The 23,135-nt window shown below is 40.4% G+C and overlaps 1 protein-coding gene across 2 annotated transcripts in view; it reads right to left on the bottom strand.

Moving 5' to 3' along the window:
• The window catches only part of Atrn (attractin), a 127,955-nt gene that overhangs the window by 20,647 nt on the left and 84,173 nt on the right, over window positions 1-23,135 (bottom strand). For both annotated transcript variants that reach the window (XM_036183778.1, XM_036183777.1), the window contains exons 20-24: window positions 21,160-21,253; window positions 20,325-20,377; window positions 15,919-16,013; window positions 11,850-11,928; window positions 9,275-9,432 (exon numbers count right to left, since the gene is read on the bottom strand). In XM_036183778.1, coding sequence (XP_036039671.1) covers window positions 9,275-9,432; window positions 11,850-11,928; window positions 15,919-16,013; window positions 20,325-20,377; window positions 21,160-21,253 — 479 coding nt within the window. The remainder of the gene's footprint in view (window positions 1-9,274; window positions 9,433-11,849; window positions 11,929-15,918; window positions 16,014-20,324; window positions 20,378-21,159; window positions 21,254-23,135) is intronic.

Genomic DNA, 23,135 nt, shown 5'->3' with positions numbered 1-23,135 from the left:
ACAGAGAAATGGATGAGATCTACATGAGCAAACCGGGGGTGGGGAGGTAATGGAGGGCAAGGGTTAGGGGAAAGAGGGCTTAAGGGAGCAGGAGGTCTCAGCTGGATCAGGAACAGAGTGGGAGAACAAGGAAAGAGATACCATGATAAATGAAGACCCCACAGGAATAGGAAGAAGCAGAGTGCTAGAGAGGTCCCCAGAAATCCACAAGGATACCTCCACTATAGACTACTGGCAATGGTCAAGAGAGTACCTGAGCTGACCTACTCTGGTGATCGGATGGCCGAACACCCTGGCTGTCATGATAGAACTTTCATCCAGTGACTGATGGAAGCAGATGCAGAGATCCATGGCCACGCCCCAGGTGGAGCTCCAGGAGTCCAATCAGTGAGAAAGAGGAGGGATTATATGAGCAAGAGATATCGAGACCATGATTGGAAAAAGCACAGGGACAAATAGCCAAATAGTGGAAACACATGAACTCTGAACCAATAGCTGAGGAACCCCCATGGAACTAGACCAGGCCCTCTGGATAAATGAGACAGTCGATTAGCTTGAACTATTTAGGAGGTCCCCAGGCAGTAGAACCGGGACCTGTCTTTAGTGAATGAGCTGGCTTTTTGGAACCTAGGGCCTATGCTGAGACACTTTGCTCAGCCTTGGTGTAGGGAGGAGGGGACTGGACCTGCCCCAACTGAATCTACCAGGCTGGACTGACTCCCCAGGGGAGACTGCCTTAAAGGAGGTGGGAATGGGGGGGAAGACTGGGGAGTGGGAGGAGGGAGGACAGGGGAATCTGTGGCTGATATATAAAATTAAATTAATTATAAAATAAAAATATTTTTAAAAATGATAGGGACAATGGCAATAAAGAAAAGAGCTGTTTGTGCTGCCACATGCCTTAATCCAAGTAAGCTAGAAGAAATTAATCTTTAGTAATTAATCTTTAATCCTCAGTAAGCCAGAGGAAATTTTCAAGAAGTACAATAAAGTTGGGGAGATGGTTAACAGGGTAAAAATTTAAAAAGGCAGGTGTGTTGCAGACATCAGAAACCCCAACAGTAGGTGTGTGTGTGGTGGTGGTGGGGAGGGGAGGGCAGTAGGGTAAGCTGGGGCTTGCTGACTGCCAGCCTAGCTCCAGGTTCCATAAAAGGTCCTGTCTCAAGGGAATAAAGCAGAATAGAGTATGATTCCAACAATTATTCTCTAGCCTTTCTGTACATACAAGTGAACACACATTCACATGTACAAACATTATATATATAAATATATATCTCACACATCCCTCCCTGGGGCAGAGATGTATCTCTTTGCAGCAGGTGATGGTTAATGCAGAGACTCTTAAAAGGCCAAAGCTTTCAACAAGTGACTGCTGTGTTTGCACCTAAATGAACTTCTCTATCACCCCTTCTTAAGGGAGCACTGTAGAAGATGAGCAGAAAGAATATAAGAACCTGAGGACAGGAAAACTGATGCCAAAGGCTGCCTCCTGGATGGGCACAAATGACTTCACAGCAGTGGTGGTTACCTGATTCTATCATGGATGAGGCAGTAAAGGCCAGGAAAGGGGGGACATATTCTTCAGTAGCATGGCCATTTTTATTTAAAGATTTTTTAAAAATTATTATTGTTTGTTTGTTTTTTATTTTTTACTTTATTTTTATTTTTTGCCGGAGCTGAGGACCGAACTCAGGGTCTTGCACTTGCTAGGCAAGCACTCTACCGCTGAGCTAAATCCCCAACCCCTAGGTTGTGTGAGTACATACATGTGTGTACAGGTGCCCAAGGAAGCCAAAAGTGTTAGATACCCCTGGAGCTGAGTTACAGGGAGTTGGGAGAGTAGTATATACTCTGAACCACTGCACCACCTCCGAGCTCCATTTATTTTCTAGCCAGGGTCTTATTCTGTAGCCCAGGTAGGGCCTGGGACTCAATGTGCAGCCCAGGCCCACCTTAGACTCCTGGCAATCCTTCTGTCTCAGCTTCCCAAGTTCTGAAATTATAGGCATAAACTACCACAACAGGCACTACAATTTTCTTTCAAGCGTATTAAGGCTTTATAATTCTTAAAACTCCTGAGGTAAAGGTAATCCAACAGGTAGTATGTATGTGCATTACTGCTATACAATAAACATAAAAAAGCATATATTGGGATTAGGGTGTAGCTCATATAAACACATAGGGAGAGTACATGTCTAGCCAGAGCTGGGTTTAATCGTCAGCACTACAAATACATGAATAAATAAATAAACATACATATGTCTGACTATTCATGACAGCTAAACACTGAAAACAAGCCAAATACCCCCATCAGATAAATGAGTAAACAAAAGATGGTATAACACAGATGGAATAATCTTCTACTTTAATAAAATACTAAACCAGACTAAACATGAATATCGAAGCCAGTCATATATGACAGGTATGTATGATATTTAGTAGTTGGCAAGGGATGGAGATATGGGGAATGACTACTAATGGGCTTCATTTGGGAATGAAAATTTCTAAGTTTATTGTGGGAATGGCTACAGAACTCTACAAATATAATAAAAACCAATGAGCTTTTTACTTTAAATGGGCTGAGTTATATGATGTATGAATCATATTTCAATAGGTAAAGCATATCTGAATGAATAATTTTCACATATCCTCTCTTGGATACAATGATTCTTTTAGCACCTATAAATATTACTCTAAAATTCAAATGAGTACCCTGTTTTCAAGGCTGATTCCATACTGCCTTCCCTTGTGAACACTGGTCTCTTACATGAAATACCTAGTATAGAGGAGGCTTTAATATTAGTTCCATGTTAGAATAACAACCTCTGTTGTAGTCAGTGGCAAGCCAGGGCCTTGCCTTTCCAGCTGTGGGCATGGCAGAAGCCATCTGAATCCCTGCTTCTGGGGAGAATAGTGAAGACAGCCTTTAGAAAGCCAGAGCTGAGGGAGAGCCCTCACCCACAACTGACCAGCAACTAGGTGCTGCTGTCTGCAAAACACCAATTACCTCCTACACATAGCCTCTTCAGGCTGGGTGTTTATTTTTTTCTTTTTTGTTTTTAATTGCGTCTACAAAGATTTTTATAGTTACTTTCAAATTCCCTCAGCAGCTACAGATTTTGATCTGCTTCTAATTATAGAAAGGGGCCCTGAGATGAGCCACTGGAGGAAATGGAGTTTAGAATGACCACTTTAAAAGCACCACAGTTGATAGAACTTCTGGGTAGAGAATCAAGATTCCTTCAGTGCTTTAAAAAATGATGCTCAAGATAAAAAGGTTTGTTTGCCTGGAAATCATCATTTAGATATTTTCCTACAGTCTGCATTCAAAATGTCTCTGTCTTTACTATTAGGACAGCTACTAATGTAAGTATGTGTATATTTAGGAGCCAGAGGAAAACTCAAAGGAAAATACTGAAAAGCCTCCTTTGTAGAGACTATGATACATTTACCCAGAAAGCCAGCTCAGCCTCCACACAGCACACAGCCATTGTTGAAATGCAGAGAATGGGTGTGTTAATAGCCAAGAATACCGGCTTTCCTTGCATACACCTTCAATATCCTGAAAATACAGCAGTTACCAGAGAAAAAGGCATACTTTGAAGAAAACTTACCTGTGCTTTTCAAAGAAAGCTTGGCTAACTCAATGCTGAGCACACCATCGTTATTTTCCAAGTACCCTGAATGCAGCTCACAAATGGATCTTTACCAAGTCACTGATCCAGTCCAGATAAGGAACACCGAAAAGTCAGAGGAAATTAACACCTCATTCAATCTTCAACATGCACCGATTACTTTTTAAAGTATGTCTGGGCAAGAGCTCCTCCTCCCTCTCGAAGGCCAGCTCTAAACCATGCCAGTGACTTTTGGAGGGTGGAGCCAGAGGGCACTGGAAGGAAAAGACTAGAACTCAGCACTAGCAATATCAGGATTGGCTCTACACAGAGCCATGCTCGAGGACGCCTCTTTCCAGCCGGAGAAGACAGCAGCAGCAGGAACCAAATGCTCACTAACCATCTGAAAATTCTGTTTCCCAGCTCTGAGCAATAGTCTGGCACTCAACTGCATTGTGCCCATGATGAGATCAGTATGGAAACAATCTAAACTCAATCAGTAAGTAAGTTTAATACAAACCAAGTCCAGTAGTTCACATAGCAATCTGACAGCAGGTGGAAAGATGGCCCAGCCATTAAGAGTATGTACTGCTCTGGCAGAGGACTGGCATTTTATTTGCAGCACACAGATCCTGTGGCTCAGAATTGCCTGTTAACTCCAGCTCCAGAAGATTTAACACTTCTGGCCTCCTCAAGCACTCACACACATGTGCACATACCCACACACATAGCCATAATTCCAAATAAAATAAAGCTTTTAAAAACTCCCAACAAATGTAGGTGGCACCCAACTAAAAAGGGTAGGGAAGGAGAGGGAGGTTAATTGTGCTGACTTGAGCCTGGGCCCAACCTCCCTGGGATCTTAGAAATAATCTAAAGCCCTGCTGATCTTACTCTAAATAATGGGTAGCAGAATTCCTATCTACCCCATATATCTCCCACTCCTGATAGGCATACCCTGTGTCTTTCCTTTCTTCAGCATGGGTGGGCACAAACACTTCTAAAACAGAGAAGGCTTAGAAGTCGACTCAGAAATTAATAAGAGAAATTTGAAGCTTTAGTATATGTATTCATTTTAAGTATATGTGTATAATATCATATATAATGCTGTAACATTTTCAAATGTTTTATATAAATAGAACCATGAAGTATGCAAACTTCTAAGATTTTTTTCAGTAGCAAAATTTCCAAAGAATTTACCAGTTGCATGATTGACAGCTCCTCCTTTTCCCTTCCCATTTTCCCCTCTCTGTGTATATCTGATTTATTTTTCCAGTGTTTTGAGACAAAGTCTTCTGTAGCTTAGGCTGGACCCAAGACTAACACACCACATGGTCCTGACTGCGTTAAACTTGCAATCTTTTTGCCTCATTTCCTGAATGCCAGGATTGCAGGCATGCAACCACAATGTCCAGCAGTTCATTTCCTTCACTGCTGCCGATTATTCCAGAGTACAGGTACCACAGTTCATTTAGCCATTCAACCATTAAGAATATTTGGGATTTTCTCTAGTTTTGGCTACTATATATAAAGTTGCTAAATAGTGCTATAAAATGCTATAAACAGGAATTTATGTGACCCTTGCTTTTCATTTCTCTCAGATAAATGTCAAACTATTTTCCAGAGTAGCAAAACCACCTTACATAGCCAGAGTATGTAAATACACTGGAGTACTTGGAGTTTCACCTCCTTTCCAGTGATTATTGGCTTTAAACATCTTTACATTTTTTTTTAAAGATTTATTTATTATGTATACAGAAGAGGGTGCCAGATCTCATTACAGATGGTTGTGAGCCACCATGTGGTTGCTGGGAATTGAACTCAGGACCTCTGGAAGAGCAGCACTCAGTGCTCTTAACCTCTGAGCCATCTCTCCAGCCCTCCACATCTTTACATGTGATTACCTGATATATGTAAATTCTCTTTGGCAAAATGTCTTTTTGTGTCATTTGACTGTTTTCTAATTGGACTAATTAATGCCTTTATTGTTAAGTTTTGAGAATGATTATATTCTATAGTTGTTTGGGGTGATAGTTATTCACTCTGTAGACCAGATTGACCTTAAACTCAGAGATCTGATTGCCTATGCTTCCCAAGTGCTGGGATTAAAGGTGTTTACCACTACCACCCAGAGCTTGTAAAGAATTTTATTCCAGGATGTAGCATGCCTTTTCATCCTTTTTCTTCTTCCTTTCTTTTCTTTTCTTTTTGTTTTTGTTTTTTTTGTTGTTGTTGTTGTTGTTGTTTTTGTTTTTCGAAACAGGGTTTCTCTGTGTAGTTTTGGTGCCTGTCCTGGATCTCACTCTGTAGACCAGGCTGGCCTCGAACTCACAGAAATCTGCCTGGCTTTGCCTCCTGAGTGCTGGGATTAAAGGCATGAGCCACTGCTGCCCGGCTCATCCTTTTTTTTTTTTTTTTTTTAAAGACAAAATCTATGTAGTCCTGGCCTTGCCTGAACAGGATGGCCTTGAATTCAAGAGATCCACCTGCAATACACACAGGCAAAACACTCAAACATATAAAATAAATAAATCATCTAAAAAAAGACAAAAAAATGGTCTGACATGGTCCAATTTACATATAAAATTTACCATTTTAACCTTTCTTGCTTGTTTTTGGGTTGTCTTCCTGTGTTTCCAGAGTGGTCTTGAACTCCTGACAATGCTCATGCTTCAGCCTCCCAAGGAGGTGGGACTACAGGTGAGTGTCACTGTGCTGGGTTCCCCTCTAATCAATTTAAAAAAATCTAAAAATGCTTATTATATTGTATATGTGGGAGTGTTCTGCCTGCATGTAGGTATGTACACTATATGCAGAGGTCAGAAGCAGGTGGTGGATTCTCTAGAACCGGAGCTACAGAAGGTTCTGAGTTATCATGCGGGCACCAGGAACTAAACCCAGGCCCTCTATAAGAGCAATAAGTTCTTTGACTTGCCAAGCCGTCTATCTCTCTAGCTTCCATTTAACCCACCTTTAAAGCATACAATTCAGCAACAGTAATTATATTCATAACACAACACAAATATCTACACTTCCAAACCTTTTCCATCACCCCAAACAAAAACTTTCTAATAATCTGGAGGCAGCAATTCTATGTTCTGCTCCCCTAGTCACTGTTAATCTCTAACTGATTTCCTGACTCTAAGAATTTACGTATTCTAGATATTTCACATAAGTGTGATAAAAACAGTAGCAGTCCTTTTGTGACTATGCTATTTCACCAACACTGCTTCTAGGAGGCAGCTCTCTCTTTACGGCATGTCTTGTGGCTACACTGGGTACCTGAGGCTAACTGCCCCAAGAACCTCCAGCCTGTTCTCCTCTCTCTGCCTGTTGTCTTGCTGCAGAGTGCTGGGGCTAAAGACGCCACCACTGCATTCACATCTTTTTTACAGGTTCTGGGGATTCAACTTCAGTCATCAAGCTTGTGAGTAAAGCATTTTTACTCACAGATCCATCTTCCCAGCCCATGTCAGAGCATGTATCAGAAGCCCACTCACATACTAGCCTCACTCCTAGTTCCTTCATTTCTCTTAAAGACTACATCACATTTGACAACACACACACACACACACACACACACACACACACACACACACACTAAAATGTAATAAAAAGTTTAAAAGATTAAATTAATTTAGCCTTGACATCAAAACCATAACAAGGATAGGGAAGGAAAATTATTGGACATTCTCTTAGATGCAAATCAAACTAGCAAACTCAATCTAATAATGTGTGAACTAAGGAACTAATACATCATGCTCGAACTGAATTTATACCAGGAATCCCACAGGCCTGGCCTGTCCATCAGGGAGCATAGTCCTTATATTCCCAAGGAGGAAAGTGCAGGATGCTGGGTTAGCTGATATGGGTGACTATGCACTAAACACGGGAAGTGTGTGAATGTCCAGGCAGAGATGTCAAGGTGGCAACAAAGAATACTGGTGTGACGTTTCCATGGGAGCCAGACTAGACACAGCACTGAGGAGCACCAGCACTCACCAGTAGGATTAAGTCACCAAGAAACCTCTGTGGAACGAAGCAAGAAGATGACCACGACCAGACCATAGGCTACCCCAGCATTTAATGAAGTAAATTGCCCAAATAACTGACCAGAAAATAAAGAAAGGAAAGAAGACACACAAGACAGTGATTCAAGTGTGTGGTATGTGATGGTGCTTTCTTTCCAGGTTTGGGAAAGAAAGGAGCTATCCTGTGGGCTGATGAGTGAACAGATACAAAGAAATAGAAAAAGGGAGCAGGCCCTTTGCTTAAAAGGCTGGCAAGGGCGGAAGCTGCATGAGCAAAGGGAGACGCATCGAAGATGAACATGCCTGGAGACCATCTAGACAGGAAAAGGAGTAGTGGAAAAACAACCTAACTCTTGTCTTCGGCCAAAGCCCCACGAAGATAAACCTGCAAGAACTAAGTTCCAAACCCATGCCAGTCATCAGTACTGAATTGCTTCTGAAGCTGATCAGGTGAAAATGCACAAGACCCCATCAAGTAGCTACACTTCCTTGACAGCACATTCACCCAAAATAAAGTTAGGAACAGGAAGTACCGAGGCAAGAACTCAAAGAATATGGTTATAAAAAGTTCAAAGAAGCCATAGGTCTTGGATAGGAACACACTAGCTTCCTTAGGACCAAAGAGCAGACTGACAACAACAGATGTGACAGTAGGTAATACTAATCCTGTGACTTTCCCTCTGGTCACACACACAAAGAATCTACAGATTGGAGAGGCTCCATGGTTGCATAGGAACCAAGAATCCAACCCTGTCTGCTCCACTCTAACGTCTACATCTTTACACAGCACTCCATCTGCCTCCTCTAAACTGTAACTAAGACACCACTTCGGTATCTTTTCTTATGTCATGTTTTGTACCTTATTGGTTACATGTACTTGTTTCGTTTATCCTCAATTCCATATTAAAATTTTGTATTTCTAAAGGCTTTTACATAGCAAGTACTCAAGGAATAAATACATAATTATATGCCAATCAACTTTATTTATTTTTTTTGGAGGCAAGGTCTTGCTATGGTCTCAAACTCAGGGTGATCCTCCTGCATTGGTCTTCCAAGTCCTGATATTACAAAAGTAATACTTTGCATAGCTTCTAACTTGCTTTTAAAAGTGCTCTGAACCCTTCTTCACAAGTGATATGACACTATAGGAATATTTTCTCTCTGTGTGTGCACACGTGTGAAGGTATACATATGTGCACATGCATACAAAGGCAAAAGATCATTGGGTGTGTCTTCTTCAATCACTCTCTACCTTACTTTTTGAGACAGAGTCTCTCACTGAATCGAGAGCTCACAGATTCAGCTTGGACTGTCTGGCCAGCAAGTCATAGGGATCTTCCTGTCTCCTGCTTTCCAGTGCTAAGGTAATAGGTACACTGCATGTCCCACTTTTTATGTGAGTGCTGAGGATGCAAATCCAGGTCCCCATGCTTGTGCAGCAAGCCTTGTACTCACTGAGCATCTCCCAGCCTATAGAACAACATCCACGTGCTACTCAGTCTTATACCAAGGATCCTCAAAGGACCTCATTGTACCTTTCAGTGACCACTGATTCCAAATGAGGGAATTTAGTCTTCACTAGAGAGATTTCACCATCTTCATACAGCGAAGTTAAAAAGCAGTTCTTACCTGGATTTTGATGGGCCAGGTGAAATTACTGACATAAACAAAGAAGGTAATGTTTGGGTGGTTGCGAAAATCAAATTTCTCATTAGAGAAGCTATCTTTGTACTCCTTAATGTTGGTTTTTGAAACAACGGGCATCTCTTCTCCAGCCTGGGTTCCAGCTAGAAGGAAGCAAAGAATGAAAATGAAGCCTCTTTTATGGAGGAGGTAGGGCATGATGGTCGGCAGTCTTCCCAGTTAGTAATGAGAGTAACAGTTTACTGACCCTCACAATGCCAAAGGAACAGCCTTTGAGCCAAGTCTCCACTTCATCAACACACTCCGACCCTCATTTATAGATCAGAAAAACTAAAGTTCCAAGAAATCATTAAGTAACTTGCCTCAGGTTTGACAGCCCACAAGGACTGGAGCTGGGATTTGAACCTAAGCAAACTGACACATAAACTTGTATCCAAACCCTCCACACTGAACATGGCAGATGTAGCATGGATCTTAAAGAGTCTTATTAATAAGATCAAACCTGGGGCCAGTTATTGGGGTGAATGCTGGAAGATCAGAGAAGCAGAACAAGCCACAGCTTCCTCACCTCATCAGTTCCTCAGCTGATCCTGTTTCCTCAGACTGGAAGCCTCTGAGTCCTCATCCAGAATGGCTCTCAGCTGAACTGTACTGGTCAAAGCCTAAAAGCTTAACCAGCCAAAATCTTCTAGTTTCTGGTCTTCACGACTTATATATCTTTCTACTTTCTACCATCACCCCCTGGGATTAAAGGCATTAGTCACCATGCCTGGCTGTTTCCAATGTGGCCTTGAACCCACAGAAATCCAGAAGGATTTCTGCCTCTAGAAATGCTAGGATTAAAGGTGTGTGCTACCACTGCCTAACCTCTATGTTTAATATTGTAGCTGTTCTGTCTCTAACCCCAGATAAGTTTATTAGGGTGCACAGTAATTTGGGGAACACAATACCACCACAGGCACATGTGGTCAGGAAATTATCACCAGAGTCCTTCCTAAAAGAGGCACTGGTGGGGACTACAGAGATGGCTCAGCAGTTAAGGGCACCAACAGCTCTTCCAGATTAGAATCCCAGCACCCACACAGCAGCTCACAGCCACCTGTAATTTCAGTTCTAGGGCACCCAACACCCTCTTCTGAACTCCATGGGCACCAGGCACACAAGTGATGCACAGACATACATGCAGGCAAGACATTCATACACATAAAATAAAACAGGCACTGACATTCACTCTGCACATAACACTTCAAGTCCATTGTAATTCTTCTTCACACTGTGAAATGTGACAATGCTTCAGGCCTCTGTACCAGGGACACTTATTCAACCATCACTTCCTAAGCAGAAATGTCCTCAAGTCTTCACAGAGAAGAAGGTGCTCACGTGGCCACTCAGTCCTCCTTTCTATCACCAGCTAACACTGCATTCAGGACCCTACCTTGTACAATATGTTTCTGGATGGTCCTACCACATTTTGTGTACTCCACTGCCAAGAACAGGAGTATGAGCAGACTCAACACAAACACACAAATGAATACATTCTTATGCATGAGTTAAACTTCAAGCACTACAAGTACTTCCTTTATTGCATTTATTCCTGTAACACTCCACAATTCAGGCATAGTTATGAATAGGGCCCAACATGCTGCAATATAAAAAGGTTGAATATACTTGTATATAACAAGGTATATTTACAGTATCATTTCATACAGAAGGAAACTGTATCAGAAAATTTAGGTAACTTGGGACTAGAGAGACAGCTCAGCAGTTAAAAGTACTGGTTGCTTTTTCAGAGGACCTGGGTTCCATTACCAGGACAGATGTGGTAGCTCACAACTGTCTGTAACTCCAGTGGGGGGCAGAGGGAGGATCCGATGCCCTCTTCTGGCCTTTTCAAGCATTGCACATACATGGTATACTTATATACACACAGGCAACAGCAAACATCCAATTAAATAAAACAAGCTTAAAAGACAATTTAAAAAGAAAAGAAAGATTTGATAGCTTGTATAACACCACAGTACAGGTAAATTCAAAGCTATGTCTGTCCACAGAGTTATCAAGTTATGGAGTAGTTATCTATCTTAGCTGCTATACCAGGGCCATCAGAATTTGAGTGAGTCACCATAAGATACACAAGAAAGGAAAAGCTGTGCTTTTAGGACTTATTTTAATTACCAAAGTATGGTTATTTCTACATATTAAAATCCCTTTTCACTGAAAGAGTTTTCATTTCTTCAAACTGTGTGTCATTTAAATTTTTCACCTGTGAAGCACAGACAGAGAGATGCTCACAATGCTAGACGGTGGCACAGAAAACAGAAGAGATGGTAGCAGAGTAGGTGTGACCACCCAACAAACCCAAACCTACAACGCTGGAGGCCAGGACTGTGACTACTCACTCGGAGGAATCCTGAGGCTAGGAGCTGAGCACGCTCGTTCAAGGTGTCATGGCTCCTAACTGGCAAAGGTGGACCGGAGCTCATTCATCTAGCTCCGGAGGCCCCTTCTCCACCCCTATACTACATTCGCTAATCCATCATTTCTCTGGGTGTGTCTTTACCTGAGAAGCTGGTAGCCCAGGTGATGTTGAGGTTGAAGTTTTTGGAGGCATTGATAAACATGTCCAAATCCCTGTTTTGCTGATGAGAAATGCACACAATTAGAAACTGTTAACACTTTTCAGGTTTTTAAGACAGAGCAACAAGCAGCTCTTACTACTCTTAACCATCTTAATTACAGACTATTTTACATCTCAAGAGGAGTTCGTGCCTATATAAAGAGGTGGCTACATTTCTTATCAATTTCCCTCAACACAAGTAATAAGTTGAAGATAAAATTTCATTTGCCTCCCATAGAAGTGTGAAATCCAGTACTTTATCCAATGTCAGCCCCACGAAAAAAGGACCCTCACCTTCTGTCCTCTGTAAGAGGAGCTTATCTTTAGCATTTCTGAGCAACTGTTCTAAAATGCCCAAGGTTCCCACTTAGCAGGAAACATCTGATCTAGTGATCCAATTTCTATTTAATGATAACTGAAATTCATATGATCAATACATATATTATGAAATGTCTCTCAAATAGGAACTGGATTCCAAAACTCTTACACAGGTCAAATGCACTAAATTTAAAACAAAATTTATATACATTCTTGATTTAAAAAATATTTCTTTCACTAAAATTATTATAAGAAAAGTATGTCTGAGTATGGTTTCTTGGCTTTGAAAATCTTGTTTTCCTTTTACAGCAACTCAAAGGGCCAGTTTCATTTTGATTTTGGTTTTAATAAATGAGGTTTTATCTCTGTGGAACCTGTGGAGCTGGCAGAAGTCATTGTTAGCTGTGCTAGGCAAATTCTAATGATGTTTTTAGTTTTCACTGAAATTTCACTAACAAATCTTTCTTGGTACCTGTGGTGATTTGAATGAGAATGGCCTCCATAGTCTCATACATTTGAAAGCTTGGTCCCCAGTTGGTGGAACTGTTTGGTAAGGATTAGGAGGTGTGGCCTTGTTGGAGATGAGTCATTAGAAGTGAGCTTTGAGGTTTGAAAAGCCTATGTCATTCCCAGTTAGCTCTTTCTCTCACTGTCTTCTACTTAAGGATAAGATGTAAGCTCTCAGCTACTGCTCCAGCACCATGCCTGCCTGCCTACTGCCAGAATCCCTGCTATGATGCTCATGGAATCTAACCCATTGGAACTGTGAGCCCCAAATTAAATGCTTTCTTCTCTAAGTTGCCTTAGACATGGTGTTTTGTCATGCAAATACAAAAGTAATTAAGAAAGGACCAAGAAATTGTTTTACAAACCAATCAGATGCTATATTATTTTTTGGAAAAAAAAATGTTATTTTATGTATGTTGATGTTTTTGCCTGCATGTATGACTGTGTACCATCTGTATGGCTGGTGCTGGAGAAAAGTCAGAAAAGGGCATCAGATGCCCTGGAACTAGAGATACAGATAGCTGTGAGCTGTCATGAGGATGTTGAGAATGGAACCTTGTCCTCTGCAGGAGCAGCCAGTACTCTCAACTGAGTCATCTCTTCAGCCTTAGATGCTGTATTCTTATATTAATCCAACCATGCTGGAAATGCTCATTTAAAAAAGTTATTTAAAAAAGTTAGGAAATGAAGATTTATCTTTTTTTTAAGATTTATTTATTTATTATATATATAGACAAGGGTGCCAGATCTCATTACAGATGGTTGTGAGCCACCATGTGGTTGCTGGGAATTGAACTCAGGACCTCTGAAGAGCAGTCAGTGCTCTTAACCTCTGAGCCATCTCTCTAGCCCAAGATTTATCTTTAAAAAAAAAAAAAAAAAAAACAACTATTTTATAATTATACTAGAAAACCACAATGGAAACATTTGCAATAGCTATTTTCAAAACTGTGATTTCCAAATGAGAGGTCTCACAAAGCAGGGATTGCATTCAAGAAAACCTTGTTTTCTTTTTCAAGGACAGATGTGTGCTTATTTATTTATATTAACAAGTATCGACCAGGCAGTGGTGGTGCACGCCTTTAATCCCAGCATTCGGAAGGCAGAGCCAGGCGGACCTCTGTGAGTTCCAGGACAGCCTGGTCTACCAAGTGAGTTCCAGGAAACGTGTAAAGCTACACAGAGAAACCCTGTCTTGAAAAACTAAACCAAAACAAAACAAAAAACAAGTATCTGCTGACAGCACATAGCTAACAGCTACTTCTTCCCATGACAAGGACTAAAATCCTTGTCATTTTGTAAAAGATACAACATACATATTTGGATAAATCTAGTAAGAAGTCTGTCATAAAACACAACAAAACAGGAGAATGAAGAAAAGTCCAAAGACTCTCATGGTCATCAACTTTGTTACCAAGTGTTACAAAAATTCCATAATATTTATTTGTTTTGATAGAGTACAGCTGTCAAGACAAATATAGCTCAGGCTGGTCTCCACTCACTACCTAGCTGAGACTGGCCTTGAGCTGCTGATTTTCCTACCTCCATCTCCCAAGTGCTGAGACTATATATAGTATAGTTACCATGACTGGCTATTTGTTTATTTAGAAAAATAAAATTAACACTATCAATTACACCCTGAAAGACTGAGCCTTTGATATTTGCTCATGACTAAGGCAGTAATAAATTTCACTTGTGGTACTCTGCTATAAGCTTATACTAAAATTTAAAAAAAGAATCCAGTCAAGATGCTAAGGAGATGGCACAAGCATGGGGATCTGAAGGACCCTGTAAAAAGCCAGGTGTGGCAGTATACACTTGTAATTATAGTGCTAATAACAAGAAGACAGGAAGATCACAGGAGTATATGCAACCATGCTTAAAAAAAAAAAAATTAAGGTAGAAAGCAACAGAGAGACACCTGATGTTGACCTCTGGCCTCCACTGGCATAGACATGGACACACATACACCTCCTTCACACACAATTCACACAGCCATTCATATGATGCACCTAGGTGTCACAGAGATGGGTCAACAGTTAAGAGCACTTGCTACTCTAACAGAAAACCAGGGTTCAATTCCCATCACCCACATGGTGGCTCACAACCATCTGTAATTCTAACTGTAAGAAACCCAGTGCCTTTTTCTTGCCTCTACAGGTATCAGGCAAATACACATAGGGGCAAAACAGCCATAAACGTAAAACAAAATTATTTTAAAAATTACAGTGCACCTGCAGAATTTAAAATGTAAATTCTTACATTTCCTTAAAGAGCTGTCCACCTGTGGGGATTAGAGAAGTGGCCTAGCAATTAAGAGCACTCACTACTCTCGCAGAGGACCCTGGGTTGGTTCCCAGTACCCACGCGATGGCTCACAATGGTCTGCAACTCCAGTTCCAGGGGATCCAACCCCTATTTCTGGCCTCCACAAGCACTGCACATACATGATTGCACAGGAGTACAAGTAGGCAAAACATTCATACATATTAAATAAAAATAAATCTTAAAAAAGTGCTCACTCAATAATTCATCTTCTAAACACACCATCATGAACATTATTCTGCTACTACTTTAAAAACATTCAGTAACGTCTGCCTTCTGAGTAGAAAGAAGATAAAATGTAGACTCTAAACATCACCCTGTTCCCTGAGGAACTATTGGCAGTTAAAGGCTGCCTGAGAAGAGCGGGTCGTTTTCTTCCATGCTGTAGTCATTGGTAAGGTACCCATGCTCCAGTAAATAACCTCCTACCCACGCTCTTGCAATCAGCAGGAAACTAATTAAATTTAGTGGGACACACACATACACACACACACACACACACTCACACGCACACACACACACACACCCTGTACTCATGTAAGGGAGGGGAGGGACTTGCTGGGGAGAAAAGGGACTAAGTATGAGGGAGATGAAAGAGGGTAATAGATGTTGAATATTATCAAAACATATTACATATAAGTATAAAACTATCAAGTAAATGAAAATATATATATATGTGTGTGTATATATATATATATGTGTGTGTGTGTGTGTATATATATATATATATATAAAAGATTACCTTGTATATTCCCACCCTGAGACTGCTCTGCTACTATGCAGTACTTCTGTCCAGGATGACCAAGAAAAGGACTCATACAAAATTCAACACAAAATAAGACATCTTGAAAGAAATGCTTACTTCATCAGGAGTAGCCACAAAATTGATGGCTGTATAATAGCGATCATCTTCCTGGGACAGGCTAAAAGTGAACTGGTAGTCAATGAGAAGGGTATCTGTGGAAAGAAAGAATACACACTTAAAAAATGATACAGGCAGATCATACATACCACACACAACAGTAAGAATTAAAAAAAAAGAACTGATACAAAACAAAACAGGTCTCTGGAGGCATAGTTTGTTTTACTCACAAATTCAACAGCTATGAAAGGACATTTTTGGGACTGGGTCTCATGTTGCCTAAGCTAGCCTTGAATTCCTGATCCTCCTGCCTCAGCTTACCAGGTGTGAGAATTACAAGTGTGTGCCACTATGGCCAGTTTACACAGTTTTTTTTTTTTTTTTTTTCAAAAGAAACCCAATCTCTGCAGGATCCTTTGAACTACCCAGCAAACCTTATTTACTAAGACCCTCACTGAGGTTCTGGCTCAAATCTAATTCATCTACAAATATTAGCTCAGTATCTATACATGCTATGATTTACTTAAGGTAAAAAGGTATAGACTAATGATATAGTAGAAACTAGGACTTCGTGGGAAAAGGGTTTTCATAATCTGGGACAAAGAATATAACTTTATTATTTAGGTAGGTAGGTAGGTAGGTAGGTAGATAGATAGATAGATAGATAGATAGATAGATAGGAAGAAAACAGTCATATACCAATGTGATATAGCTTCAAAGCATGCTTACTGCCACAATTATACAATTTTAAAGCCTGTTATACAAATCAACAATAAAAACCTGGCTTAGACTGTCAGGCGTGGCAGCATATGCCTTTAATTCCAGTAATTAGGGGACAGAGGTAGGTGAGAAACTGAAGCCAGCCTGGTCTACACAACAAGTTATAAGCCAGCCAAAGCTACATAATGAGACCCTTGAAGAGGTCTTCTTTTCCCGAATAAGATATAATAATGGCCAATAAAAATATAAAAAGATAACCACACCGAGCATCAGTGAAATACAAAAATCAAAACTACAACGAGCTACTTTTTTCATGTCCATTATTATGGTTACTACTAAATAAATAAATTAATTAATTAAAAATTCCCAAAAACGTAAGTGAAAATTGAAAATTGGTGCCAATAAGGATATTAAAAAAAATAGAAATGTTGGTGTATTGCTTTTGGAAATGTAATGAACTGTAAGGTGTAATAGAAAACAGTAATAGCAGTCCCTCAAAAACAAAACAAAACAAAACAACCCAGCCACAGAATTAGCACACAGTCTACCTGTACTTCTCATGTTGACATTTCTGACAACAGTCAAAAGGTAGAAGCCACACCAGTGACCACAGGCGGAAGAGCGGACAAGCAACCACAAAAGGCCTAATGCAGTATCAGCTCAGCTGTGACAACAGGCTTTTGCTTTCTCTTGGATTTTTTTTGTGTGCTGGGATTGAATCTAGGAGCCTTGTGCATGCTAGGGCAGCACTCTACTGCTCAGCTACACATACGCCCCAAAGAAAGGTAATTCTGAAGTGTGCTCCATCAGGGATGAGTGTCAAAGGGACCACACCGAGTATTATGCAGATACAAAAGACAAACACTATGGTTCCATTAGATACCACACCAGGATATTCATAGGAACCAAAAACAGAATAGGTGACAACCAGGAACTGGGAAGCACAGGGTAAGGAAGTTACTGATAAGTTCAACTTACAGGTTTTTATTATTATTATTATTATTATTATTATTATTATTATTATTGGGTAAGGAAGTTACTTATAAGTTCAACTTACAGGTTTTTATTTTTATTGGGTAAGGAAGTTACTGATAAGTTCAACTTACAGGTATTATTATTATTATTATTATTATTATTATTATTATTATTATTGGGTAAGGAAGTTACTGGTAAGTTCAACTTACAGGTTTTTATTATTATTATTCCTCCTCCTCCTCCTCCTCCTCCTCCTCCTCCTCCTCCTCCTCCTCCTCCTCCTCCTCCTCCTCCAGCCCAAGGCTGGCTTTGAACTTACAATGTAGCCAAGAATGATCTTGACCTTCTGGTCTTTCTGGGTTTGTGTGCTACCATGTCCAGTTTATGTGGTGCTGGGGACTGAACCTAGAACTAACTGAGCAATAGCTCCAGGTGATAGATCCACTTTTAATTTTTTTTGTTTTGTTTTGTTTTGTTTTGTTTTTTTGAGACAGGGTTTCTCTGTGGTGTTTTGGTGCCTGTCCTGGATCTCGCTTTGTAGACCAGGCTGGCCTCGAACTCACAGAGATCCACCTGGCTCTGCCTCCCGAGTGCTGGGATTAAAGTTGTACACTACCACTGCCCGGCCTACTTTTAATTTTTTAAATAATGTGCCACATGGTTTTTCAAAGTGACTACACCATTTTCAATTTGTCTTCTGTTTCCAGATTTTAATCTTTAAGAAGTGATTGGTTTCTCCAGTCATTATGATAGTAAGGATACTATCAATTTATTAAAACAGATTGCATGCCAGAACAGATTATATTTGTCTTCTACTAAACCAGAGAATTAGCTTTTTATATGTTGAATGTATGCTAGCCAAAGATCACCCTGGAGTGTCATTCATCAGGCGCCATCCACCTTGTTTGTCGGGACAGGTAGACTAACTGCCTGGCAGTGAGCCCCACCTCTCTAGTGCTGGAATTCAAAGCACTGTGGAATTCAAAGCACTGGCCACCACACTGGCTTTCTGTATGAGTTCAGAGTTTCAAACTCAGGTGCTCATGCTTGCACAGTAAGAACTTTACCAACCGAGCTACCTCCCCAGGCCAGTGTCAGCTTTTGCGTATAGTCATTGCACACCTCTGTCTGACTGTGTGGTCTTAAATATATAACCTACCTATGGCAATATAATAATGCTGAGTATTTTTGAAGAATTTGTTGATTTTTAATTATTCTTCATTCATATTTTCCTTAGTGAATCTTTGCCTGTTTTTTTTTAAATTTTTTTTTCAGTGTTAGAGATTTTTTTTTTTTTTTTTTTTTTTTTTGGCTTTTAACTGTAACTGTTTTCTTATCCAGTTCTAAAAGTTCTCTCTATATCCTAGTCATAAAATTTTTATCAAAAGTAGAAATTGTTGGGGCAGGTGTGGTAGTGTACTACTTTAATCCCAATACTCAGGAGGCAGAGGCAGGCAGATTTTTGTGAGTTCAAGGTTAGCCATTCTACACATGGACCAGCTGAGGCTACATAGTGAGACCTTTGTCTTAACTTTAAGAAGAAAGGCTGGGGGCAGGAGAGACAGCTTAATGGCTAAGAGCACTGGCTGCTCTTCCAGAGGACTCAGGTTCTATTACCAGCACCCATATGGCAGCTCACAACTGTTGGTAGCTCCAGATCCAAGGGATCTGACACCCTGTTGCAATAACATGCATCCACATAAAATAGCAACAAAAACATTTTTGAAGGAAAAAATGTAAGTATTATTTGAAAAAGGTTTCATATTATGTAGCCCAGCCAGGCCTCAAACTCATGATCTTCCTGCCTGAGTATCTCAAGTGCTAGGATTATGAGCATGTGCCCTTACACCCAGCTTGTTTTTCATTTTTAAAAATGTTTTATTCTGTGGTGCTAGGGATTAACACAGCTATGCAAGAACTCTACTACTGAGCCACATTTGCGGACCCAATTTCTCTAATGTAAGTTTTAAATTTTGAAGAAGTACACATTAATATTTTCTTTGATGAATCAGTTTTAGAATAATGGCTAAGAATTCCACAGGACCAGTAGCCCCAGCTACCTGGGAAGCTGCGGTAGGAGATTACAACTTAAAGACATGCCCAAAGCTACAGAAAAGTGCTTTTCTTACCTAAGGTCAAGAACCCCCATATACACACATACTTTTTTCTACAGTTTGTATTTGCCATTATATTGCATATGTCAAAAATTAATTCCTTTTTCTCTTGTTCTACAATCTGGAACCTACTATGTAGATTCTCATACATAGAGAAAAATATATTTATCATAAACCTGATAACCTTACCAGATTTACTTTTCACTCCAAGGTAATTTGGTCTTTTGTTTTATTTACTTGCTCCTAGAGATATGATGAAGACAACTCAGCCCGAGGGGATGGTGGAAGCTCACCTGTATTTCAGAAACTTGTTCACCCCCTCATCTTAAATGTGACATGATACTACACAAGGCAGTGGCAGATGAGGGAGGTTTTCGAGGGAACTAAGGAAAGCCAGGAAAGCACATCCCTACAAACTGCTATGGACAGACTAACAGAAACTGTGACCACAATTAAAATAGTGTCCACCAAGTAAGGGACATGTCTATGAGTATTTGCTATAGTCCTCAAGCATTTCATTCTCAAACCATGTCAAAGAAAGCAATGTAGTTTTGCTCAACTACTCTGTTTCTAGAAACAAGAATTATAAAAACTTACAATAACATGTTCCTTTGAGAGGGTTTCCCTGGTATCGATTTTCTACCTCACATCTAGGGGAAAAAAAAGAAATTATTTTCTATTGGTATTTAATACACAGAATCTATATTCATTTTTAAACCAAACAGATCCTTCTACATAAACTGTACCATTATTCAGGTCAGATGGACTAACCCATTTGCATTCAGTTTTCCTGCTAACTACTCAGCAGTTTACACCAGCAATAGTCTAAAAGCAATGGATAAACAAAATGCACCTAAAGACGTAAGGCAAGTCCAAGTGTAATAATGCTAGGTCCTACTTTGAAGAACTTTTTTTGGAGCTGAGGATTGAACCCAGGGCCTTGCACTTGCTAGGTAAGCACTCTACCACTGAGCTAAATACCCAACCCCCACATTTTTACTTTTGTGTGGATTGTGTATTCTTCTAAAAGTGCAATTAAAATATTTTTCAAACATTTGTTTCTCATTTCTATCCTGTTCTTCCTATGTAAACTAATCATATTTATTTATTTATTAATTAATTCATTAATTTTTTTTAAAAATAGGGTCTCATTACATAGCTCTTGCTGGCCTGTAAATCAATATAGAGACTCCAATGCTCTGAAACCATAAGCCAAATTAAATGCTTTCTTTTATAAGTTACCTTGGTCATGGTGTTTTATCAGAGCAACAGAACTAAGGCATCTTGTCTGAAGCAAAAAAGACAAACTTCCAAACTAATCTTCTTAAAACCCCTGGGAACCCAGGGCAACAATAGGCAAGCAGGTGCTCTCAGGCTTCAGGCAGCTCCATGTCCTGGCCCTCATTGGTGATATGAAGAGTGTGGTACTCACAGCTGGCACTCATCCCCCTTGACACCCTTGGTGGTGCAGAAGCACTTGCCCGTGTTGGTGTTGCACAGCGATGCGTGTCCATTGCACTTGCATGCTGGGGAGAAGGAATGGAACACAGGTCACAACTGGTTTGACAGTTTATCACCACAGACTTTGATTAAGACAAATAATTCTGCCTGAAATGAGTTTATAGGAAAGACAGACTAAAGCAAGAGAAATCACTGAGTAAGATTCAATAATTTTCAGCTAATGATTGATTTCTAATAATATAAAGATGGCATTAAAGGAACCAACAGTCAAGGCAGGAGGAAAGACAAGGCTATGTTCTGCTGCTACCCAAAGCAATCGCTATTTCCATCTTTGTGACAGACTCTTTCAGAATTATGGGTTTTGCTCAATAAATATTTAAGAGCATTTTTAGTATGTCATATGCTGGGTCCTTGCCCTGTGGAGATGACCTGGGTGGTGATTGCCCTCTGCCTCATCTGGGGGATCTGCTCTATTGCAGCCCCATTTTGAATCAAGTTCCTGAAGGTTCAGAATGGACAGGTTCCCTAGACAAGGGAAGCACTTCCTGCAAGACTTCCTCGCTTAGCTTTGACTTCTTTGCTATGGAGCCTTGTTTTCATGTGAGTAATGAAAAGTATTAGGCTAGAGAAAGGTATACTTAAAAAAATCCATGTGGAGAAAAACAAGATCACTGAAAGAAACCTTCCAAACAGAATAGTACAGAGATCATCAGAGCACACGAGGCAGTCGGGAACAGCAGTGTTCAACTCTTCCTCTAAGAGTATGGATTTGGTGCACTGCATTAGTGGAAATCCGCCTTGACAGTCTGCTCACATTTGAGTCCACTGTCCTCCACGGCATTCTGAGCATGAAACTTAACATGAGAGCCATTTCCTTATCGAAATGATGTGGACAGTAACATTACCATCCCCAGGACTAAGGTGAGGACTAGAGGAGGTATGGATGGCACCTGAAACAGTAAGCATTTAATAGATATCAACGCTAAAGCACTATTTAACAAAGTAACTTTAGGATTTTTAAAGAAGGCATGTCAAGGTTCAATATATAGTCTTCCCATAGTATCTAAAAAGCTGTCTTCTATTATGAACCAGGACTCTGGAAAGTACAACAAGGTTCCAGACAACCATACTAAGACCCTGCAGAGGCCACAAAGGAAGAAGTGATTTTTCTAGAGGCACCTTAGGACATGGGGATGGTCACCTGGAGACACAAGCAGGCTAGCTGCTAAGATAAAAACATATTAGATGTGGCTCCTGACTCGGCTGTAGCTCACTGTGAGACTCTGGGAAGGTACTTGATTTGGAGGGACAAAGGCATCTAGTTCTTCAGAGGTTGTCACCACAAAGTCATAAACACATTTATTATTCAGTAATATTTAGTGTTCTTATAATTACCTAATAGATAAGTATGTCTGAAGCAAACTGGAAAGCCAGGGAAAATTATAGGGACATGAGAAGGACAAGGAGCCCATCGCCTCAGTCTGGCTGGACATCTCACTAACTGAGAAGCAAGGATCCAGCAGTTAACATCCTGTGAAGGCTGCTGACAGAGATGCTACGCCTCTGTAGATGAGTATTATATGTCAAACAGCCATAACCCAGGCTGACGGCCTAAACATATATGACCACAGGCATGGCCTTAACCCTTTCCCCAGACATCACCTGAGAATCTCTCCCAAGACTGAACTTTGCCTCAGAGATGTCCTACACACTTGCACCTCTGTGATCTGCAAGCTTTACGTATCTCCTGGAATCCTGCCAGGTGTCTCTCAGAAACCACTGTGATCACGTTTAGTTTCTCAGTACCTCTTTGGGGGTAACAGATTCGAAGGCTATGAAAATCCTCTATACAAGAAGCCTATACACACAGTCCGTAGATCCTTCTTTCCAAGTGCTTCTCTTTCTCTCAACCCTCATACATCAAAATGTCTTTTTTTTTTTTTTTTA

This window comes from Onychomys torridus, chromosome 4, assembly GCF_903995425.1.
Source record: "Onychomys torridus chromosome 4, mOncTor1.1, whole genome shotgun sequence".
In the NCBI taxonomy this organism is placed as follows: domain Eukaryota; kingdom Metazoa; phylum Chordata; class Mammalia; order Rodentia; family Cricetidae; genus Onychomys; species Onychomys torridus.
The sequence above is the reverse complement of the archived record's forward strand: the minus strand, read 5'-3'. Positions and strand labels throughout refer to the sequence as shown.